The sequence below is a fragment of the Microplitis demolitor genome, chromosome 10, assembly GCF_026212275.2.
Source record: "Microplitis demolitor isolate Queensland-Clemson2020A chromosome 10, iyMicDemo2.1a, whole genome shotgun sequence".
Lineage (NCBI taxonomy): Eukaryota > Metazoa > Arthropoda > Insecta > Hymenoptera > Braconidae > Microplitis > Microplitis demolitor.
Window position 1 is genome coordinate 813,966 of NC_068554.1, and position 23,914 is coordinate 837,879.

General features: G+C 31.0%; 3 protein-coding genes across 3 annotated transcripts; 1 reads left to right on the forward strand and 2 right to left on the reverse strand.

Moving 5' to 3' along the window:
* LOC103571712 (homeobox protein CDX-1) lies at positions 1-7,988 on the reverse strand. Its single transcript, XM_008549973.3, has 3 exons — positions 6,992-7,988; positions 1,127-1,272; positions 1-1,024 (listed from the first exon to the last, which is right to left on the reverse strand). The coding sequence occupies exons 1-3, from the start codon at positions 7,737-7,739 to the stop codon at positions 716-718; spliced, it is 1,203 nt and encodes a 400-aa protein (XP_008548195.3). The 5' UTR covers positions 7,740-7,988; the 3' UTR covers positions 1-715.
* Positions 7,989-16,876: 8,888 nt separating this feature from the next.
* On the forward strand, positions 16,877-21,509 carry LOC103571713 (centromere protein J). The gene is made up of 4 exons (XM_008549974.3): positions 16,877-17,057; positions 17,204-20,744; positions 20,937-21,132; positions 21,196-21,509. Exons 2-4 carry the CDS (start codon positions 17,248-17,250, stop codon positions 21,325-21,327), a joined length of 3,825 nt encoding a protein of 1,274 aa, XP_008548196.1. The 5' UTR covers positions 16,877-17,057; positions 17,204-17,247; the 3' UTR covers positions 21,328-21,509.
* An 84-nt stretch (positions 21,510-21,593) lies between these two features.
* Positions 21,594-23,914, reverse strand: LOC103571860 (uncharacterized). The gene is made up of 5 exons (XM_008550184.3): positions 23,731-23,914; positions 23,539-23,620; positions 23,369-23,474; positions 22,988-23,294; positions 21,594-22,713 (listed from the first exon to the last, which is right to left on the reverse strand). Exons 2-5 carry the CDS (start codon positions 23,593-23,595, stop codon positions 21,783-21,785), a joined length of 1,401 nt encoding a protein of 466 aa, XP_008548406.3. The 5' UTR covers positions 23,596-23,620; positions 23,731-23,914; the 3' UTR covers positions 21,594-21,782.

The window sequence follows — 23,914 nt, forward strand, 5'->3', positions numbered from 1 at the left end:
TATTAAATAAAATAATTATAATAATAAGATTTATTAAAACTTTTATAATGATATAAAACGTTAATAAAAACATATACTTAAAATATTTAATATACAATTGAAATAATATGTCACGTTACGGGTGTTCCAAAAAAAAATTTAGTCCTCCTTATGGCTCCCGGTAGCAGCCCTAGAAGCCATAAGAGCGCGTAAAAAAGTTCAAAATTCAAATTTGTATTTTTCTACAATTAGATAAAAAATAAAAAAATTTTCTACGCCATGACACCAGCAACGCGATTAATTAACGTTAATAATAGTTAATAAATGTCAAATAATATTATAATACTCTTTGCATAAAATGATCTTTATTATTGATGCAGCTCACTAGTGAATTTTAATCTTAAGAGTTTCAAACATTTGTGCTTAATTTCAAAAAACAAAAGGAAAAAACGCTACAAAATGATAAAGCGAAAAGAAAAATAAAAATTTCATAATATATTTTTTTTTTCCCTCTCATTTTATACTTAAGTTTTCAAAATTAAGCATCTGCAACTCTTTAAAAATTCAAAAAGTATTGATAAAAAAAAAACTGTTTTTTCAAACAAAACTCAAAACAATAAAAAAAAAAAAAAAAAACAAATACATGAATTAAAATAAATACTAGTGACAATAATTATAATTATCCAGACCAATTGGGGGTAGACCAGGGCTCGGCAGTGCCGAGATTGTTTTCTTGTCACAATCCAAGAACAGAATGGGGATAGACGTGCTGGTGTGCATGTGAATGAATAGACGAATTTGGATGACTTAGACCTAGACTGTGCGCCTGAGGGCCAAGATTTAGAGGCGGTGAGTTTCCATTGTGCATCAGACCACTCAGCATCCCGGTCATCCCACTCAAAGCTGAAAGAGCGACCATTCCGCCGGGTGTTTGCAATCCTTCTTGATGTATAATGTTCGGCTTTATGTCTTTTTGTTCAAGTTCTTCACGCTTCTTAACTTGTTTACGTTCCTTGGCGCGGCGATTTTGAAACCAAATTTTCACCTGTCATTCAAAAAAAAAAATTAATTAAATCGTCAGCTCTGTTTACTTCTCTGACAATAATTGTCTATTTATATTTAAATTAAAATTAATTTCTCAGCTTACCTGCCTTTCTGACAGAGCCAAGTGCGTAGCAAGCTCAGCTTTGCGTCTTATTGTTATATATCTGCTGAAGTGAAACTCTTTTTCCAACTCTAATCGCTGATGATCCGTGTAAACCACTCGATATTTGTCTTTCGTTCGAGTTTTACCTGTAAAATTCAAATGTTTTTTTTTTATTATTATTTAAACACTTTAATTAAACAATTAACTGCTAATACAAGCAAACATTTATCTAATTATTTAATTATTCTTTGATGCAACGGGAATCATGCTAAGCGTTACGGCCGTCGCATACTCAAAACTTACGTCAAGCGACGCTAAATATTTTTTTTATTGTTAATTTTTTTCGCAGTTATTTGAAAAATGGCAACAAAATTGCGGAGAGTGTGGGTTAAATACTTAGCGGTTTTTTTTATATTTTCAATCTCTGGAGTAAAAATTATAAATAATTTATTTTATTAATAACGCAGTAGTAAAAGTGAATAAAAATTAAAATAAAGTCCACATTAATTTAAAATTTTCTACTTTGTAAGTAAAATTTTTCGCCATATGTCAATTTTAAAACAAATTCCTCTAATGTGAATTTCACTTCGCGGGAATCAGTAAAAAAATCATCTCCGAATTTAACCCGCGTTCTCTACTAAATTTTTACTTTATTAATAGAAATTAATTAAAAAAAAAAAGAAGTATTATTCTAAAAATAATGAAACAAAAAAAATTTTTTAAAATGATAACATTATCATATAAGATACACGAAAACATGCGTCATATGTCTCAAGTCGACACTGTTAATTACCCTCTTGATAAGCATTTGTTTACAATTATAAGATGAACACAAACTTTAAATTCTCTTAACATACGTTAAATTATTTTCATCAACAGAAATTCAAAATCTTAATCAATATCAATTAATTTTTAAAAAGTCAGTCCAAAAAAATCTAATTCAAGTTTAAAAATTCACTTATCCCAAAAAAACCTTGAATTTATTATTTTTTTTTTTATTCAAATGCAATCCTGCGTAGACTTCATTGCAAGGACACAGGACTAAATAATAATAATAAATATTTTTTTTTTAATTTTAAAAGTGAGAAGTGTTGGTAAAGTGATGAGGAGAGGAAGACGATTAGATAAGACTGATGCGGCAAGATCAAAGACAGACACGCTAATCCACCATTCCTCGATAACTTTATGTGAGACGAAAGAGCCCGCAATTCTGCTGCTATACTTATTTTATATTTTATACGTTAAAAAAATTTTAACTGTTTTATAAAAAAAAATTTATAGAAAATTTTCCTCATTCTAAAAAATCCAAAGTGAATCCGGATTTTATTTTAATGCAAATTCACTCCGTTACTTGGAGTTTCGGAGTTTTTACAAAAAATTACTCCACATACGGAGTAAATGGGAGTTTGTTTTTCCAGCAGAGTGATTTTGGAGTAAACTTGGAGTACTCCGGAATTAATTCGCGTTCACTTCGTAATTTTTTTAGAGTAGATGACTAGTGATTAAAAAAAAAAGCTCAGGTCTTTTTAGTTGGTAGTACAACTGCAGATAATAACTGAGTGCGTGTATAACATGAAGAATATGAATAGAATGGAAGAGAAATAGAGAAATTGGTAAGATGGCAGTGAGTAAATGGTATGACGGGTGTTATAGGGGAGTAAAAAGTGTACTCGCGGGACTCGTTGTCACCCCATTACAATGCTTCTCTTCTCTATTTCACCCTACACACTTCGCATTTGCAGTTATATAAAACTACTGTACTCTGACATATAGATATACATGTATTTTCTACTCATATTTCCTTTTGCACATTTCTTCACCACCTATTTCATTTGACAATTTGTTTTACTCCGTTATATTGTAATTATTATCATCCATATATATATGGATATTCATCCAGCAATTACTAGTAACATAAATAAAATTTTCCTCCACCGATAATTCAATCCCCGTCGGCAGACCTAAATTTGTCAGTTTTACAACAGAGATATTTCAGAAAAATCTATTTATTTTTTTTTTTTTTAGATTTTTCTTCCATGTTAAGGTGGTATTATTAATATGTAACAGGTAAACATTTGATTTCACAGATAAGGGCCATGTCCTTTACAAATTTTTATTTGAATTTAAGTGCCCAAGAATTTTTTTCAAATTTAAACACTTTACTTAACAAAGATGTTATTCCGACACTTTTTCTTTTAGAAAATTCATTTATTTTACTTAAAAAAAAAAATTGAGTATTTAATCAAGTATTAAAATTCATTTAATTCAATTTTTTATATTTTTTATTTAAAAAAATTTTTTTTTTAATTTATTTGTTAAAGATAAGAGAACGGAAAATAACTCAATGGCGGCAAAAGTAAAGATTTTAGTTAAGCATAGAGCAGCTGAAATATATATATATATATATATATATATATATATATATATATATATATATAAGTGTAGAATTTAGTCAAAAAATTTTGTGCCGGGTGTTATTGCTTTGCCAGATCTTCCATTATATTCATAGACGTCATATTTTATGACAGGTTTTCTATAAGAATATGTATGTATATATATGTGTATATATATGTATATATGTATGTATACGTGGTAGAGTTTATTGGTCAGTTTCAGTAGCTTCCGACGAACACGACCTTCTATAAATATTACAACGCCGCATTTTCGAAACAATGTTTCCAAACATCTCACTACAATACCCTTGGCCCGTTTTTGAATTCTAACAAAAATTATTTCTTTGTATACGAATTGAGACCGCGTGCAGATAAATTTTTTTCTTCAAAAACATTATTTTTTAATTTAGTAAAAGAAATCTTGAAACCCATCGTTGAATTTTCCGATTTCCACGCCTTTGTCAGCTAGTATTTTAACCCGTCACTCCACAGGTACAACAAAATGGAGCCCAAAATCAGTAAAAAAATGTATCATTTTTTTCAAAGGGTTGCGCCCCGAAAATAAAACTTCGTATTGGTCTAAAAAATCAAAATTAAATATTTGCCGATTGTAAATTAGTTTTAAAATAAATCAAAAGTTTGTAAGACCATTTTGGTGTTTGATTTTCAAACACGACCCTTCGAATGACCTTGGGAATAAATATAACCTCAGCATAATCTCTTTTTTTTTTTTGAATAGATTAAAGAAAATTTTTGTCTAATATTGTAATGTACCATTAATATTTTTTTTTTTTTTTTTTTTTTTTTTTTTTTTTCATAAATTTGCTATTTAATTTTTTAAAAAATGCCGGTTCTATAGCTAACATCAATATTTAGTTCAATTTCTATATAAATTATCATACTTGTAAATCTGAAATAAATTCATAATGACCATACTCTTTTCGATAATTCAAATTTGTTCCACCATTTCCAATAATCACTTTGACAATGCAATAATAGATGCTTAATAAGCAGTAAAAATTAATTGTTCAATTGTCATCTTGACTATCAATAAATAAAAATATGTAAGAATGAATTTTCAGATATTTTTTCGGTCATAAATAACGTTGTATAGTGCGTAAGCAAATATTTTAAAAATATTATACAAAAGTATCGGCAATAGATGGGTAATAAGTATAAGTAACTACCTGATAATTTGCATTTTAAATGAGAAGTACAATAGAGGTCTTAGTAAATTTGGTTTTTCCCGGGTCAACGAGTATAATGTCTACTGTACTACCGACCCTTGTCCAGTGGGATCACAGAGGTTCACTGTCTTAAGACTAAGAAAGTTATGGAATAACAGAAAGATCTTTATTTTAATAGTCCCATCTTCACTTCTCGGTATTTTGATTGACCTCTATTGTCAAGTACATAAAATTGTTTTATTTAAATTTAAGTAGACCCGCAGTCTTACTTCTCATTAGGCAAAAAAAAAAATTAACACAAATTATGTGGATCCGTGAAGAAGCTTAACATATCACTTCAAGAGGATTATGGCAGCTTAGGAAACTATAATATTGAGCAAACATGTCAATTCTGTAAATCCCAATTTAGTAACTTTTGAAATTTGAACACTCAAGTAGCAAAATAAATATATCGAAAAGTATACAAGGGTTATTTTTATATACATGACAAATTATTTGTATACAGAAAAGATGAACTTTTTGATGCAAGAAATATTTTGTGTTATGAAATGAAAACAAACATTTTCTTGGAGCGAGTAAAAATTTTTTGTGTCAAAAAGTCTTTTTTTTGTGAACAATCGCGTGTGTACTTTTATTTTTACTGTGTTATTTATTCTTGAGAATAACATGTAGAGAAATCGCGTGTTAAATAAAAAATAATTTAAACATGTATAGTATTTTCATTTCGAGTTATAAGCTTGCAAGTACATACTCAGTGGCTTCGATGTTGCCAGGAGGTTTTTAACACAGGAAAATATACAATAAAACTTGTATATGTTGCTGCACGAATGAGTTTTATTAAATTGTAATACCTAGATTTCAAGTCATGCAAAGGCACATTATACGAGCGGCAGCGTACTAGCAATAAAACCATAAAATGCAGATAATGACCAATGGAAAAAAAAACATACATATATATTGAGAGATAGTCTCACGGTTGTAGAAACGAGCATTTTAAAATCGTAAAAAAATCAATTTTTTTTTTTTACTACTTTTATTACAACACTACTGAAAACCAGGAGGAAATCATGCTAATCTTTTATATTTTCGTATTGTCTGCATTGAAATTGAGTTTCAAAAGCATGATCATTTCAGGAAAATTCAATTGCGCAGATAGAAAAAAATCATTTTCATCCCTAGAGCAGGAAACTTTTAATTTCAGCCTGAAAAATGAATTTTCATTGCATTTATGCGATTTTGAATTTTTGCTCTTCTTAACAGTAGAAAAGTTGCAAGTCTCTGTTACAGAAAAATTTGAATAATACGCGCGAAAAAATTTCCTTGAAATTGCAAAATTTCGGTTACGGAAATTTTCCTTGCTTACGCTATTGGTCTGAAATTAAAACTCAATTTCAGTGCAGGTAATATGAAAAATGTAGCACATGTGTGGCAGGTTAAGACAGCATTTTAGGCGATGTGATGGCAGCCTTTGCCTTCGACTCCGGTCGCCTCACGCTCGCCTGAAATCGTCTTGTCTCGATCGCCACAACTTGTCCATCAATTCACTAACAAAATAACATATTACGAAAAAAACAATTATTTTTAACGAGTAGTTTCTTTCTCATTACCATCCAGTGTATTAAGGTCTGGTAGTACCGATATAGAATAGCTTGCGATTCCAATAGTATTACAAGCTGTAAAGTTAAATATATTACAATATTTAAATGTAAATAAATAAACAGATAATAATTTCAATCAGCAGAACGAATTAGCAAAATAATTCCAAGTAAAAATGACTATTGTCCCACCGACTGAAAATTACCGTAAATTTAGGAAAAGAAGTGAAAACTGCGGCCTTTACGAAAATTTATATATCCACGGATGAGTCAAAAATCGAGAAAGATAATCTTACAAATATTTGATAACAATTAGATGTTTACCTCCGTCTATTAAACAATGTTTACATTGTTTCCGGTATCTATACCGCAAGTAACCATCCCATTTACAACGCAACATATAACAATAATATCACCAAAGTTTATAGAGACAGAATTTATCCAGTAAACTAGATTATTAATATCAGACTATTTTTTCCTCATACGTTCCGACAAGAAACCCACAAAAAAAAACACAAATATATCCTCCTTATCTTTGAAATTCAAAAAAAAACAAATAAGCGAAATGTTATATCTCTTATCATATTTAATTTAATATAAAATTAAATCCCATCGCACACACGACTTTCAATTAACATTTAGATTTAAAAATAAAATATTATTTAAAAAAAATAAAAAAATATAACAAACCAGGGTTTTGGCCATGAATATACGAAGTTTTCTTCATCCACTCAAACGGGCTACGAACCGGGGCTGGTCTTACTGGTGTCGTAGATGCACTACTACTCGTGTTAGTGTTATTCGTCGCATTTAGATTACTAATATTAGGCGAAGCTGGTGTTCCAGGGCTACTTATTTCACTGCCACTTATGGTAATCGGCGGACTGGGTTCGCCATTAGCTAATCCACTATTGTTATTATTACTATTATTATTATTATTATTATTATTATTATTATTGTTGTTGTTATTATTACTATTGTTATTGTTATTGTTATTATGGTTTTTGCTCATACTCCAGTCAGTGGGAGTGGGAGTGCTCGTCATCGGACTCTGTTGATTCTGATGGTGATAGAGCTGCTGCTGGTACGGAATATGATGGGAATACGGATGGGCATGAGGTGGCCAAGAGCAGCCGAGAACATCACCGGAAGCGCTGGATAGATGGTCCAAGTACTGGTGCTGGCTTCCAGGTGATGACTGGTGAGATGACCCAGAGGACGGGTGTCCATGGGGGTAACTGTACCAGTATTGCTGTGACCCTTCAGCTGCTGCAGCAGCAGCAGCTCCAGCCACGACAGCAGCAGCGGTAGCAGCAGCTTGTTGCTGCTGCTGACTGGTCAGATGTTGCTGATGCATACCAGCCTGTTGCTGTTGCTGCCGGTACATCGTTATGTGATTGTAATAAGTCACCATTCCTGCACTACTTATTTCTGTCATCACACGGATAAAATACTATTTAAGCTCTGCTTCACCTTAACTCTATTTTTTTTTTTTTTTTTTTTTTTTTTTTTTTTTTTTTAATTTTTATTTGGATACAAAATTCATGTCACGACACAGCATTCACTCCGAAATAAGTTCACATAATTATTTACTTCAGTTGTAAATATTAATTAGTTACACAGTTATTGAGAGCAAGTTGGAAAAACGCGTGCGTACTTAAGTTTAACCAACACGATAATGCCTTGAGATCGGTTCGATGAATTTGAAAAGGTGCTGAAAAGCTGTAGGTATATTTTCCCCTACTTCTGGTTACGCCTCTAAAATGAAACATTCCCCCACTACATATATTTTACGGAACGAATCGACCAATCGTGGTTTCGTGTTTTATACATACATCAGAATGGCGACTTTACTACTCTATGTACACCGATTATGATAAATTTCTGATAATAATCTCACTCCATTCACGTACATGCTATTCATTATTATGAGGTTTTTTTTTGTACCCACTCTTTTTCTTTTTTTTTTTAAATAAATTTTTAATATAAATTTGTTCAGTAGGATTTAAAAATAATTTATTATTAAAAAAAATATTTAAATAAATTTTACTGAACCGAAGGACAAATTTTAGTGTAATTAGAAAATTTGTTCTGTGGTATTGAGACAAAATGTTGTAACGTTATTTATACCTGGGTATGGATACGGTAAGTTAATGAAGGTATCAACGACTAATTGAATCCCAGATCAACTCACTTTAATATTTACATAAACTATTGTGAGCATTATGTTCATTAAACACAAAGTTACCTCATTATAAAGTAATATCTATATAAATATACTGTGTATATAAAAAAAAAAAAAAAAAAAAAAAAAAAAAATTATTATTATTATTAATTATTATTATCATTATTATTATTTTACTAATAATAACAATTTTCTAATGATAAACGTAATTTTTAGTATATTAACTATTAAAATTACATTATATCATGAAGGTCCTTTACTCCACCGTCCATCTTACGGTTTTTAGAATATAGAAGGCAATAATAAAAATTACGCACTTAAATTTTCGAGAATAAATATATAAATCCTATTTTTCTTATTTTTTTATTGTTATTTAAATTAAATTATCATATCAGATAAAATGATATTCTATATGTCGATTTCAAAAATCTACACAAAAAGGGATTTTTTGACGCAAAAAGTTCTTACTCTCCTTGAAAAATTTTTTTTTTAACTTCCCGCTAAGAAAATCGACGATTTTCAAAAATTTCGAGAAGTTATTGTTTTCACCCCGATTTTCGAAAATCGAGTTTTCATCAGATGTCGACGTTTTGAGGTCCTAGGAAGCTATTCTGACTATTTTCAGAATGATGTCCGAATGTGTGTATGTGTGTGTGTGTGTATGTATGTAAACTCTTTGTAACTTTTTAACTAATTAATCGATTTGGATGGTTGAGGTGGCAATTAAAAGAGCTTGTTGGCCGTCAACTTTCCTGGAAATTTCAGATCATTTGATCGAATAGACTCGAAAATATTTGCGAATTACGAAAAAAAAAAAAAAAAAAATTTTTTTTTTAGTTTTTTATTGATTTCTCAGAAACGACTCATACGATCGACTTCAAAATCTAATCAGCTCTAGTACTCAATAAAACGCGTCGATTGCCACCTCAAACATCAAAATCGATTGATTAATTCAAAAGATATCGGCGTTGAAAAGTTAAAAAAATAACATTTTATGTTATTTTTTCCGAATAAATCACAATATAACGTACTAAAATGTGCCTGATATCATACCAACTCATCTTTTTTATGGTTTCTTTTGATCATATAATGTCATCGAACTTGGTTTTTAGTTTAAATCAGATTATCAACAAAAAAATCGATAAAACGTAGTTTTTAATATTTTTATCGGATATTTTATATTTTATTGTTTCTTACATGAGTCAAAACTTATTTAAATCTTGATTTTGATCCCTGACATTGATTTCGGCCTCAATACATTTATTTTACTGGACATAATCAGGAACTAAATTTTAAAAACCGCTTCATTGATGATTTTCGATTTTTAAATTTTCAAACTTCAGCATAACAGGTAACTTGTTAGAGCTTGAAAAGATCGTAAAAAAACAATTGCTGTGATAGCATTTTCGAGCTCGAAGAGCTCGAAAATATATCTACACTAACGTTTTCGAGCTCTTTGAGGTCGAAAACAGCGGGAAGTTTTAGGGCTGGCCCGCAGGGTCAACCGACGCCTAGATTTTTTCTGTGCATTCTGGAGCAATTATATTTATTTTTAGCATCAATGAACCCCCGAGGCATGACGGGCCCACTAAAAAAATTGCCAAAAAATTGGATGACAAAATTATGTTGAATTTCTTGGATAAATAAAAAAACTTGTGCCCGTTGCTCAAAATCACAAAAAATATTTGGCCATGCCGTCGTACCCCAGTCTCTCCTACATATAATTACCTATGTACATAGAAAAAAGGAAAACAAATATGATTATATGACCAGCAAACTGTGACTGCTCGAAAAAATACAGGATATCCTTATGAGGACCTTGTTATCCGTAAAATAATGAAAATTACTTGGCTGTTAAGCTATTCAACGATTAGTTATGTCATTGTTCTGATTTTGACTTATAGGTCCGAAAATAAATATACCATTGTTATGCCATAAATTTTATGTCAACACATTATTGGGATATTTATTCACGCTGATAACTATAACTGGTACATAATAACCGTTAAATATGCTGATAATTACATTTACTCGGTCTTTACATACAATAAATCACTTCATATTACAATAGAATTAAATCTACTGTCTAATTGGCTATTGTTAAGAATTTTCGTCAATTGTCAAAAATAATATTAGTACTCATAATAATAATAGTAGTAATAAATATGTACGCACTGTGAAAAATTTTCGAAGTGATCAATTGAACTTTATTTCAGTGCTAAAACTCCGAATTGGAGTGAATACTTCGAAATCACTCCCCTGGAAAAAAACTCCCTATTTTACTCCGTATGCGCAGTGACTTTTTTTTACTCCGGAATCCGAGTGACGGAGTGAATTTGAATTTAGATTTTGAGACCAGGATTAATAATTACTCCTTTGCTTCTAATAGATAGCCTTCAGCCAGACTTTTTGGTCGGAAAATAGAAATCGGTTAACAGCGGAAAGTTGACATCGACAAGTACAAAATACTTTTATGATACAACTCGACTATAAGCTGTCACCAAATTTCTTAGATAAATTAATGACTTTTTTAAATAAAACTACCCCTTTTAGTCAACTTCTGACACTCTAAAATTATTTTAATTAGACATGATGACAACTTGCTAGATTAGGTTGTTGTCAACTTGTCATCATTTCGGTTGTCAAGGTGTCAGATAAATTTTTTGAAAAAAAAAATCTCACTGTCGAGAGTAGGAGCAGTGCCATTTGTAGCCGCTGCTCCATTCTTCGACACTTATTATTACATTGTTTCAAAAAAGTGACCAAAAGCAGCATCATCTCTCTCTCTTTCTACCCTGTAGTGCAATTTTAATTGACTTTTACACTTCATTTTTTCCATTTATAAAATCAAACGACTGTAATCAATATGTGACTTAAACCCGTCGCAAAATTACCGGGAGATCAACACTTTTTCAAACGAAAGAAATATATATCAAATTACATAAAAATATATAAAACGTGACATAAAAAAACAGAATTTTTTGGTGTAAGAAAAATTTTTTGCGCCAAGAAATCCTTTTTTTCTGTGAAGGATAAAAATAAAACTACCATATTTTTTTTTTTTTTCTTAAATGAATAAATTGTCATAAATGGAGAGCGATCAAAATATTTAGACACAAGGACGAACTGTAACTAATGCGACATTATATTTATCCGAGTATAATTTCTATTGTGGGATTATTGTCAGGTTTTTTTATTTTTTAACTTCAAAAGTGTCGGGTAAACACGCTCCGCCTACGGGGCGGGTTTTACACAGCAACATTAATATATATGTATACATGTACATATACAAGTAATATTTGGTGACTAAAAATACATACTTGAGTGACGGGGTTAAAAATTATCAGATTCATATATTTACGGTATATACTTCCAGCTAATTAAATCAATAATTTAAAAATTATATTTTATTTTTTGTAATCAATATAAATTTATTTTTTGACGTCTAAGAATCAAAACATTTGAACTAAAAAATATGCAAAAAAAATTAGGTCGCAATTAAACTTTTTTTTTTTCCAATAAAAAAAGTGATAATAAAATATATAGTGTTAGAGATCTTTTAACATTTAAAAGAACATCTTATCATGATCTTAAAGTTTTTATAATACGACATAGATCAAACGTGCCGTGAGTTTCGTTAGATGTATGTGTGCTCATATATGTGGACATATATATGCTGACAAAAGTGTATATAAAATGTTAAAGAATAAAAATAAGTATTATGATAATTGGATGAAGAATCAGCGTTAGCTCATTTCCATAAAAGAACTCGGGATATATTAATTGGCGGGCATTTTGATTTCTTGATCCTCTGCCCGCGGACTTTAATGATCGGACTTATACTCATGTTAAGAAGTTTTATTTTTATTTTTTTATTGCTGTCTATAAAAGCTCGTAAAACATGTGCACTTGATATACATGACCACATTATTTTTTATTTTTCAATACTTATATTCTGTTTTTTTTTCTTCGATCTTAAAACCATCGGAATTCGAAAAATTCCCAGGACATTATTATTTTAAAATTTTTAGCAACTTTTTATTAGCCGGCGGAAATATTATTAATTAATTTAAATTTATTAAGCCAATTTTTATTTTAGTTGAGTTATAAATTACTAATTTAGCATAATTATATGCGACGTAAGTTTGTACATCATAATTCAAAATAATAATTCAACAGTCTGATGATTATAATTATTATTCATATGTAACAAGAAACTCTATTTCTGTAATTGTACATCAGGGTAATATCTATGCACTCATAACTTTACATACAATTAACTAAAAGCTCATATATGAGTTAACTATACCTACAAATACTTAAATCAAACAAACTTTTATATTTATTTTCCAACTAAAAAAAATTGAGAAATTTTCAAATTCGTCATAAAAGTCTGAAAAAACTCGTGTTTTTTAATTTTTTTAAAAAATTTGAGTTTTTCCTACTAGAGAGCATCGTAAAGAACAAAAAACGTTCGCATTATGTAGGGTTATTCCTAACAGGGTCAAAGTTAAGGGCTACTCTCTGAAAAAATACAGAGACAGAGGCATCCTCATTTACCTTAATTATCCTCATATGGGTCTAAACTCGAAAGTTAAATTTTTCTTAGGACTTTTTAGGGTTTTTTCTACTAGAGGACATCATAATGAACAAAAAACGTTTTTGGTATGATGGGTTATTTCCAACAGGAGCAAAGTTACGGGCTACTCTTCATAGAAAATCATCTCCACCCATGTCCACCAATGATCATATGGGTTCAAATTTAAAAAATAAACTTTTCCTAGGACTTTTTATGGTTTTTTCTATTAGAGGACATCATAATGAACAAAAAACGTTTGTATTGTGATAGGTTATTCCTAACAGGAGCAAAGTTACGGACTACTCTTAATGAAAAAAACTCAAAAATTTTTAAATTTCTAAAAACGATTTAGACAGGGGGAAAAAATAAAGTTCCAGCATATTTACAATTATATAAAAAAAAAAATTATTATTTAAATAAAATAATGTTGCCTTGAAATATTGAAAACGTTAAAAATGTATCAATAGGATTAAAAATTTTAGTGTACACATAATTTATTGGGACTACAAAAATCAGTAAGCTCTTAAGGTTAAAAGATTTGTCCATTATAAAACATTCAAAAAAGAAAATGAATGTAACATACAACAGAAAGTTATTTCATAAATTTATATACCTGAAATTTGTTAGCAAAAATATTCAAGATATGAAATGACTAAAAACTTAAAAGTGTATTGCGGTGATGTCAAAAGTGGCTGTTGAAAAAAAAAGATTGAATGGAAAAAAAAGAAAAAAAAAATGCAATAAAATATTACAGTGAAATTAGGGCCGTTTTATAACGGTTACCATCCCTTTTTCATTTACTTTTTTTCCCGAGCGGCATGGACACGTTTGTTCGCCAAAAATGACTAAACGTCCGAGCCTTTTTCAAACCGCATTCAAACAATAATATTAATTTTACAACTTGAGTAACGACAGTAACGTCAAAATAACTTGATCACAAAGAATATATCAGCATAAGAAAAATAACATGATTGGATCGTTCCAAAAATAAATCTATAAAGATAGAGAATCCTCGGATGTTAAGTCTCTCTTTACATCATTATGCTGAAAATTTTGTTGAGTAAATACTGAAAGGTTCACTTTTACGACCTTGAGACCCTTCTTCAGTTGTATTCATCAGGCTAGAACTTCTTTTACATTTACATTACATTAGGATGATGCAGGAAGCAAAAGTATGTGGGTCAAAGATATGTCTTGCAGCTAGAAAAGAAAAAAACAAAATATATATATAATAAAATAAAATACAACTCTGTCTATCTGTTTTTTCGTTATTTCTTATTTTCGGGTACCGACCGTTTTATGAGGGGATTAGAGACTCTAAGTGAACAAATAATGCTGAGAAAAACGTAAAAAAAGACAGATGAAAATATACACTACTGTAGAATGGAGATACAATAAGTGTTTTAGAGCCCCGATGCATCCGATAGAGACAATATTTCGTCCATTAATAAATCATCGACTGTTTTATGGTTTTAATCCTTAAAGATATATGGAGACTGTTGACAGAAATGGTTAGTTGCTAAATTAACATCGCAATAGAGCACTGAGGTAAGTAAATTATGGTCAAAAGCATTTATATACATAGGTACTGAAAATATGTACCCTGGCCAATATACAATAAGCGGGAAGGATAAACATTTTAGAAAGATTATCTGGCTAAACTGTCATAAGTACATGGTATAAATATCCAAGTATATACTGTAAAAGGGTTATTTAACGCATTAGTAGTTAAATTTTAATTTATTTATTATTTTTATTGCAGGTATATTTAAAAGATTAGACGGTATGGAAACTGTCATTAAGGCTCTATTGGATAACCCATTGTAAGAGGTAATACTTTTATTGATGTAATTGACTTGTCGGGTTAACACTTTCACAGATTTCTTGTGTCGTAAACTTGAATTATACTTTTATACTTTTTCAGGCTACTGCAATCATTAGTTTTAGTAGCAAGACAATATAAAGGCTCTATTTCATTTATGTCACTTACAGAGTCGGAGAAAAAAAGGATTTCTTGACGCAACTAAATTTTTACTTACTTTAAAAAATTTTTTACATTATTAATTTTTAATTTTTCATACAAAATATTTCTTACGTCAAAAAAATTATTTTTTCTTAAGTAATAAATCATTAAAAATGATTAAGTAATTAATTTGATATCTCAGCTGAAAAATTATTTCCTTGACTGGAAGAAATCAAAATTTACTTACGCGCCTCCGAAAAAATCCAGATCAGCATATTTCGGGTAAGTGTCAGACTTTTTCAATTAAGAAAATGATTTTCAATGAAATCTTGAAATTTTTCTACCATAAATATATGAGATAAAATTTCCAATAGTATGATTTCTTGTAAGAAGAAAGTACAATATTTCTAAAAGTTGTTTTTCAGTCGGTGTGAAGCTGAATATTTTTTGACTTTACGATCAAACGATCGCACTCATTGGAGAACGTAACTTAGTAAACTCCGCCTTTGAATATGCAGCGGTCATTTTATATATATACACATTTATTTATTCTTTTTTATCCTTTTTTATTTTTTTGTAACGGCTGTTCTTTTGATGGAGGAGTTTGATGTTGCACCGGTCTAACCACTATTTTATTATTCTGCTTGAGTGAGGAATCTGTAGGATCATTATACTCGAGCAAGCCTACTACATCAAACATAAAAATACACTTTTTTTCCATTTTTAAAATATAAATTTTATGTATTAAATCATGAGAAAGAAGATCCACCATATTGGTATTTCTTGGAAATAAAAATAACAACTACCGGTACCGTGAAAAATCTATTTCATCACAAAGTGTCAAATTTCCAAAGAATTTAACGATTGAAAATTTATGAAAAAAATACCAGACAAAAAAAATATTCTACTGAATGATAAAAATTATTTTTAATTAATACTGTAATAAATTTTTGCTAAGTTTTTAATCATAAGTAAAACACGATTATCTAAAAAATGAGATATTTCAGGATTACTCTAAATTTCAGGATTATTTTAAATGGAAATTTTTTTTCGTGGGTAAATAATTAAACTACAGTAAAAAAAAATTCCATAAATGTTGAGATACACGCTAAAAATTTTGATAATTAATATAAACAGAAATAAAAATTTATATTTACAAACCATTAAAGTAATCTTGATTACACGGATTATCGTTTATTAATTTTTTATACAAGTGCGAAAAAATATTCAACGTTTGTTATTTTTTTATCTAGATCTTGAATAAATAAATTGTTATGTAACAATTTAAAGAACTACGAACACATGACCATTATAAGTATAATTATTAAATAAACAATTCTAGACGACAAATAAAAAATTTCGTTGACTATATTTAGTAAGCCGTCGATTGCAATACAATTTGACTTTATTGTTTCAATTTTTTGAGAAATACGTTTTTGATCGGATATATAATTCAAAATAGTATTAACGAGCAAACCACGGAATTTTCAATAGCTATAGAGGGCAAAAATTCATCAAAATTCGCGAATTTCCCAGTTTAGACGAACCTGGGGCAAATTGAGGGGCTTCGCTTAGCGATGTCGTGCATCCATGTGACGTTAAGTAAAATCTAAATCACTCCTCTGGAGAAACAAACTTCTATCCACTCTGTATACGGGACTATTTTTTTTAAAACCCCGAAACTCCTAGTGACAGTAAAAGTTTTTCTTTATAACCACAAGTAACTCATTAATAAAAATTCAAAATTTGAATTTTTTCCTTTCGAATCTTTTACCAACGATCGATAAAAAACTTTTGTCGTCAAGGTTTAAATTTTTGCCATAAGAGTTTCCACTTTTACAAATTTTGTTTACACAAACAAAGACACGTCTCTATTTACGTTTATTGAAATTAAAACAATAGAAATTTTACCGCCAAAATTTTTCCAAGCAACAAAAGTGATGTCATTGTTAATAGACACCCGTAAAAATATTTTCACTCGATTTCTTCATTATTTCAAGTAACAAATCGTCGTAGTCTTCCTCACGAGGTATTTACAATTTAAATTTAAATATTATTTGCAATTTATAAAATCCAAAAACAAATCAACTCAGTTCAAATTTTAAAATAAAAAAAAAATTAAAAATCCATAATCGATTTGTTAAGACAAGATTTTAAAATTAATTTTTTTTTCAGTCATAAATTAAAATTTAAAATTCCAAAATAGTTGAGGTTAAGAAATGTCTCTGGAGGCGTCGATTGACGAGCGGATCGAAGAATTAAAAAAATGGCAAGCGGATCAGAAAATTCGTTTGCTGAAACAGCAGCAAGAGCAGCGAGAATTGTTGAACATCGAACAGAAACGGATGTACGTAGCCCTGGCCTCGTCAATTGACAACATCGACGTCACCCTGGACTCCATGGCTGACATGTCTCTATCCAAAATCCAAGAGCATTTAAATTCTTATCCAAACACTCCTGACAGATCTGACAATCATGACGAATCTTCTCAATACAAATCATTTCCTACTGACAATTCTCAGTACAAATTTCCTGGTGACCAGCCGTGTAGGAGCTCCGCGGAATTCTCTGATGAATCTTCTGGGCAGAGTAAAAGTGACAATCAAGCTGTCGAACCAAAACAAAAATTTACTTCTCATGATCCAAATATGTCAGTGGAAATGAATCCTTTGTCAGCCAAAAGATCATCAACCGGGTGCGTACGCATCGACGACATTCCAGTGCCATCACCTAAAAAAGATTTTAAAACTTTGCTAGAAGAAAAATTAAAAGACTCGGACGCTCTGGGAGACACTGGGGAATTTAAACAAAATAATTCCATTAAAAAAAAACCTTTTTTACGCAAAGGTGAAGGACTAGCCCGATTCAGAATGAATGCGACTAAAAACCCTGGTGAAAAAATATCAAAACCACGTGTCGCTCTGTCATCGTCGAGTACCAGGAGTAAATCACCTGGTGTCAAAGAAAGTAACCGTAAATCTAAAGACAAAATTATTAAGATAAATAAAAATAGTGGAATATCACGACGCAGTTGTCCGATTCCTAAAGTGGCGCAGCAGAAATTGAATTTTAAAAATGTCGCGTTGCCGCGGAATAGAATTAACAGCAGGTCGATGTCACCTCTAGCATCTAGAAGCTCTCCTGCTGTTCTTGTTCCTGCTCCTAAACCTGCAGTAACTCCGAAATCCATCGCGACCCTAAAGGCCGCAGATGAAAATAAGCATGGAACAGATGAGTCTATCGGCTCGGATCTTGATACGTCCAAGTTAGAAACGAAAATGTTTGAACTACTGGAAGAAAAAGCCGAAAATTCGAGCTTCTGTTCGACTTCAAGTGCCGTCGTTGCTTTCTTACAGCAGTCGACGCCTCTAAAGTTGAAAACTATCCGTAAAAATCTCATGACTAGAAGGCAGGCGCAGGAACAGAGAAGTAATATCGTCGACGATGAATTAGAAGCACTGGTGCGCTCGTTAAAGTCAAATAAACTCGACAAGCCTGCTGTCAATAATTCAAAATGGGACTCTGGACCTTTTGTAAATGAACATCCGATTGACAACAACGTTTCCGGTACTCCCGTAGTTGGAAAGAAAAATTTACAGCCTGATTACTGCTGGCAATCAAATAAAAATCATTACGATTTGATTGAAAAACTTGCCGAGTCGATGACTGAGACTGATACGGAGTCGGAAAAAAATTTTGTATATCAGCAAGTTGATGATAGAAATGTGATTGATAAAATAAGCGACGCGAATGTGATGCGCGTTAGATTTTCCGAGTACAATGAGTACAAAATGATTGGGCTGACTGACACTTCGACTATTTCCAGAGACTCGTATGCTGAGGAAAAAAATTGGACTGATAATTCTAGTGTTGAGTCGTCTGATGTTGAAGTTTTGTCATCCAGGCGGGAAATTCACCAGCATTTCAACCCAGAAAATGACAACAGAAATTTTATTTACGAGAGTACGGATGATGAAGAATCGGTTGTAAATCACTCGAGTATTTTCGATGATAAAGACAACACGATCACGGAAATCCAAGAGTTTGTTGATGACTTCAATAAATTAAATGAAAGAAAAACGAATTTAAGCAGAAGCGAATTGAATCCACCGGCGGAAATAAATGACACTATTGTCAGATCGGAGCTTTTGAAAACTCGTTTGCGGGAATTGGAGCGGGAAATTGAAATATTTCGAAAAGAAAACGCTGGTTTGAAGGAGGAGCGTAAAAAATTTGATGAAGAGCAGCGACGGTGGCAGAGAGAATTCAAAGATAAAGAAGACAATTTTAAGAGAGAGCAAATACTCGTAGAAAATAATTTTCAGGAAGAAAAGAAACGACTTGCACGAGAGAAAATTGCGCTGGAGAACCGGCTACGCGATGCGAGAGAAAAATCTCTGCAGGCGAAACAGGAGCTACAGGAAATTCAGAGTCTCAAGGATCAATTGGCGGAGCTCAGAGACGAGATTGACGATAAGGAAAGTTTGTGGCAAACAGAGCAAGCGAGACAGCGCAGCCAGATACGAGTCCTGCAGATGGAGAATTCGAAACTCAAACAAGAAATATCAAAACTACAGGAGTCTAAGCAAAGTAAATTAAGAAAACCTTCTGTTGTCTCGCATACGAAGGCGGTCCAAAATAAACCAGAGTCGAAAAAGATAACATTTGATGACCAGGTCGTCGCGGCTGAAGAACAAGAGCCGGAATCAGAGCGAGATGCAATGCGAGTTAAATATTCTCCTGATAAAATTTCAAATCCTGGGCATTTAATTTCTCAGCAGACTGCAGCTGATAATTTATTCAAAAAACGCCAGCTCTATGAAAATTTGATAAAAGAAGCTGCTGGCGATTACTACGAGGAGAACATTGAAAACATTCCTGTAAATATCATCAAGAGTCCAGAGAAACCCAAAATAATGTCACCGACTTACAGAAAAAATAAAACCATCGAAGATAATTTGTCTGCTCAGTCTAATTTGCGGGAGAATGGAATTTCACAGTCGACACAGACTAGTGTTGAACTAAAACTCAGTGATAATAATGACAGCAAACGTATCACGCGATTTGCTAATGACAATTTGCAGGTACCTCGCGGATCATATCAGCAATTCGTCCGCGAAGTTATAAATCCTAAGAACCAGTACTCAAAAGCTGCTTTAGCACCCGACTACCCAGCGGAAGTTGATGATTCTCGGAAGATCAAAATGCGGGACTCGGAAGACAAATTTAATTATCCCGTAGATTCATCAGAAAAAAATGGACACGAGGTCGCACGAAGACCTCTGGGTGAAAATCAGCCGACGATTAATTACATCACTGATAGGCGAATTAATCAAACGAAGTTCGTCGACGGGAATGAGTCTGAGATGACACCTCGGGCGGAACAAGTGCCGTTACCTCGACCAACGGAAGCTATGACTCCGCACCCAGATCATATTCAAATAAGTCATTTATCTGACTTGACTTGTCAAGAAAGAGTTTGTTTGCCCAAACAAAATATACGCGAAATCCAATGTCCAGATGGTCACTTAGAGTACTGGTATCCAAATGGAAACGTAAAGAAAATTTATCCAGATAAAAATATATCCAAGATGATTTATTACAACGGTGATGTACGGGAAACGTTACCTGACGGTTGTGTTAAGTATTTTTATGCTGCTACCAAAACTTGGCAGACAACTTATCCAGATGGATTTGAAATTTTAGAATTTCCTGAGTAAGTTTTTTATTTTTAAGTTAAACTGAGGAACGTAAGAGACCCAGTACCTGATCACTCATGTATTTGTATATCTGTATAAAGTAAAATTTTGTAGATAATATACAAATATGAGGAGTGATCAGGTACCAGTTCTCTGATCAGCTACTAGGTCTTTTACTTGACAATTTATTTTAATTGATGTTTTTTTAGTGGGCAAAAAGAGAGAAGAACCAAAGACGGTACTATTGAAGTTGAATTTCCGGATGGTTCAATTCGGTTAATGCAACCGGATGGCGTTAATAAATGGGCATTACCTGATGGAACAATTGCTGAAACTTTTCCAAACGGGGATAAAATACTTTCACTGCCTAATGGCCAATGTGAAATACATACTGTTGACCACAAGGTATTTTTTAAAAGTTAATACTTAAAGTTAAGTATTTATTAATAATAATTATTATTATTTTAGCGACGTGAGTATCCAGATGGTACAATAAAATATGTCTACAATGATGGGACACAAGAAACGCGATACTCAAATGGACGAGTTCGTATCAAAGACAAAGATGGCAATCTGATAATGGATGCTCATCAAATTTAATAATAAAAAATAAAATATTTTTTAAAAATTATTTTTGATAGTATGAATAAAAAATAATAATTGAATTATTTTTATAACAATTATTATTTAAAAGACTGTATTTACATATATATTTTACTATACATCAATACTGTTATATAAATACAAGTATTTTATTCAAGTAAATGTATATAAAAATAGTAGCTGATATTTGTTTTAATATTTTCATACCGTAATTAATTGTATTTAAAATAATTGCCACTAGTATTTATAAAAAAAAAAAATCAATAATAAATTAATCTATTTCTTTTTTAATTTATAATTTACTTTTTTTACCTCTTGCACATGCAGAATTAAAATTTTTAAAACAAATAATTTTATCAAAGTGACAGTCGACTGGAAAAGTCAGAAAATTTTTCCAGTCAGATAATTTCGATCTCCACTCAATCAATTCCTCATTAAATTTTACAAGACTTTTAATTATCAGACGTCCGAGTGCATTTTTCTATCATCGCAGCCAGTTCGCGAACTTGTCTATCTATCGGCGTGCTGTCTGAATGATCATCATACTTAGACACGACATCCAAGACTTCAGTTATCGGTAACTCATTTCTCACTTTACTACTTCTCGATGGCAAATCATCAGGATTGACATCATTGAGCCAATGCAATGCATTCTTATAGGTAACTATCGTGTGCGTAAGACCATCCAGTGGAGAAGTTGTCCACAAAAAGTTTTCTATGTAATGCAAATCTGTTATCAGTCTGCGCGGCCGTGATTTGACGATCACATAGACAAGCAACGAAGTGAAATCATCAGTCGAAATCATTTTTAAATAATCAGCACTAACCAAATCCTCATCCTCATCAGCATGAGAAATCGGGTCTATTTGAGATTCAATTTCCGCTAGCGCACCTTTTACTTCAGCGATTACCAGGTCCAGAGTACTTTTCAAACAAATAAATTTTTCAAACGGAGCTCGACGGGCGTCAAGAGTTGCCAACTCTACAATCGCCGAAGGCATGGAGATGGCGAAAGCTTCTTTTACTCCCAACTGGTCAGGTGTCACTCCCAAACTTATCAACTTGTCTATTTTTTCTTTTATACACAAGTCATCCTGATTCAAGGCGTCGCTTAACAATGAGTATATTCCCGTGTGTAAATGATTCATGATAAAGATTTCCAGTGACAAACTCAGTAGTTTTTGAAAACGTCCATCGCTTTGGATATTTAAATTGAAAAGATTCATCACCTTTGCCCAGTGTCGTTTTATCCATTCTTGAATTACGTTCCCTAATTCATTTGCGGACTCATATTTATCGATGTCTATTGACTTTGTGTCGTCTTTCAAGTCTGCTAATGAGTAATTACAAATATTTAATACTTGATACAAAAAATCTAAGGCCCTGAAATTATATAAATATTCAAATAATTGCCATTAAAATAAAATTTTTTAAAAAATATCCGCCAAAATAAATATGTCACGTTTGGCAAAAAAAAATCTACGCCCTGAATTTATAAGGGCGCGTAAAAGAAAAATTCAAATTAAATTTTGAATTTTAAAACTCAGAAAAAAAATTCTACGCACTTATGGTATAAATTTTAAGTTTTGATATTTTTCTACCGGATATTTGACTGATACTTTAATGACCGGATATTTTTATCTAGACAAGTACTTACTCTCTGTACGACGTAATTGACTTATTTAATTTAAGTTCAGTTGTATCATGTGATGCTCTCGGATTCGTATATATATCATACAATAGTCGATCTATGAAAACAACAGTGAATCCTTCAAGTTTATCACATCCTTTCGCAGTATTTAAATTTAAAATTTTAACTTCTCGCGCTGATGATGGAGTAGACCCGTCATTTTTTTCTACAAATTTAATGACATCTCCATCAAATTTATAAAGCTTTGACTCTTGGGGATCCGTCGAAACGTAATGATCTGCTAGTTCTGGTACTGGTTTTAAAATATGACCATCTATAATTTAAATTCATTATAATTGTCTTTTATATAAATAGTTAAAAAGTTATATAAATAAAATAAATGATTACCAAAAAAGTCATCAGTGATAATTGAATTTTTAAATAATTCCTTTGGTGGAATGCATATGGTCCAACAATTAGTTGATGCTAATTCATATTTATTTTTAAATTTATCCTAAAATAAAATAATTAAATCTATTAATTAATTAATAAATAATTATTTTAATAAAAATACTTACCCTTAATGATATAAAAACGGGATGACAAGTAAAATCATTAATTTCCATTGTTGACATCTTTAATTTTCTTCATTTTTTTTTTCTAATAAATAAACAAATTAATTAAAATTTTATAAATTTAATTGTGAAGAAAAAAAAATATATGAGTATTTATTTACTAAAAAAAAAAAAAATTATTTTATAAAACCTAACCTTTAATAAATCAGTGTAATGACTAATACACAAATTATATTTAAAAATGACAGCACATGTTTATGATGACAAGTTTGCTTTAAAAAAAAAACTGATAGAGATAATTATCATTTATTTATTTTTGAACTTTGATTCCATGTTCTCACAATTTATTTATAATTATGACAGTGCATTAGATGCACAT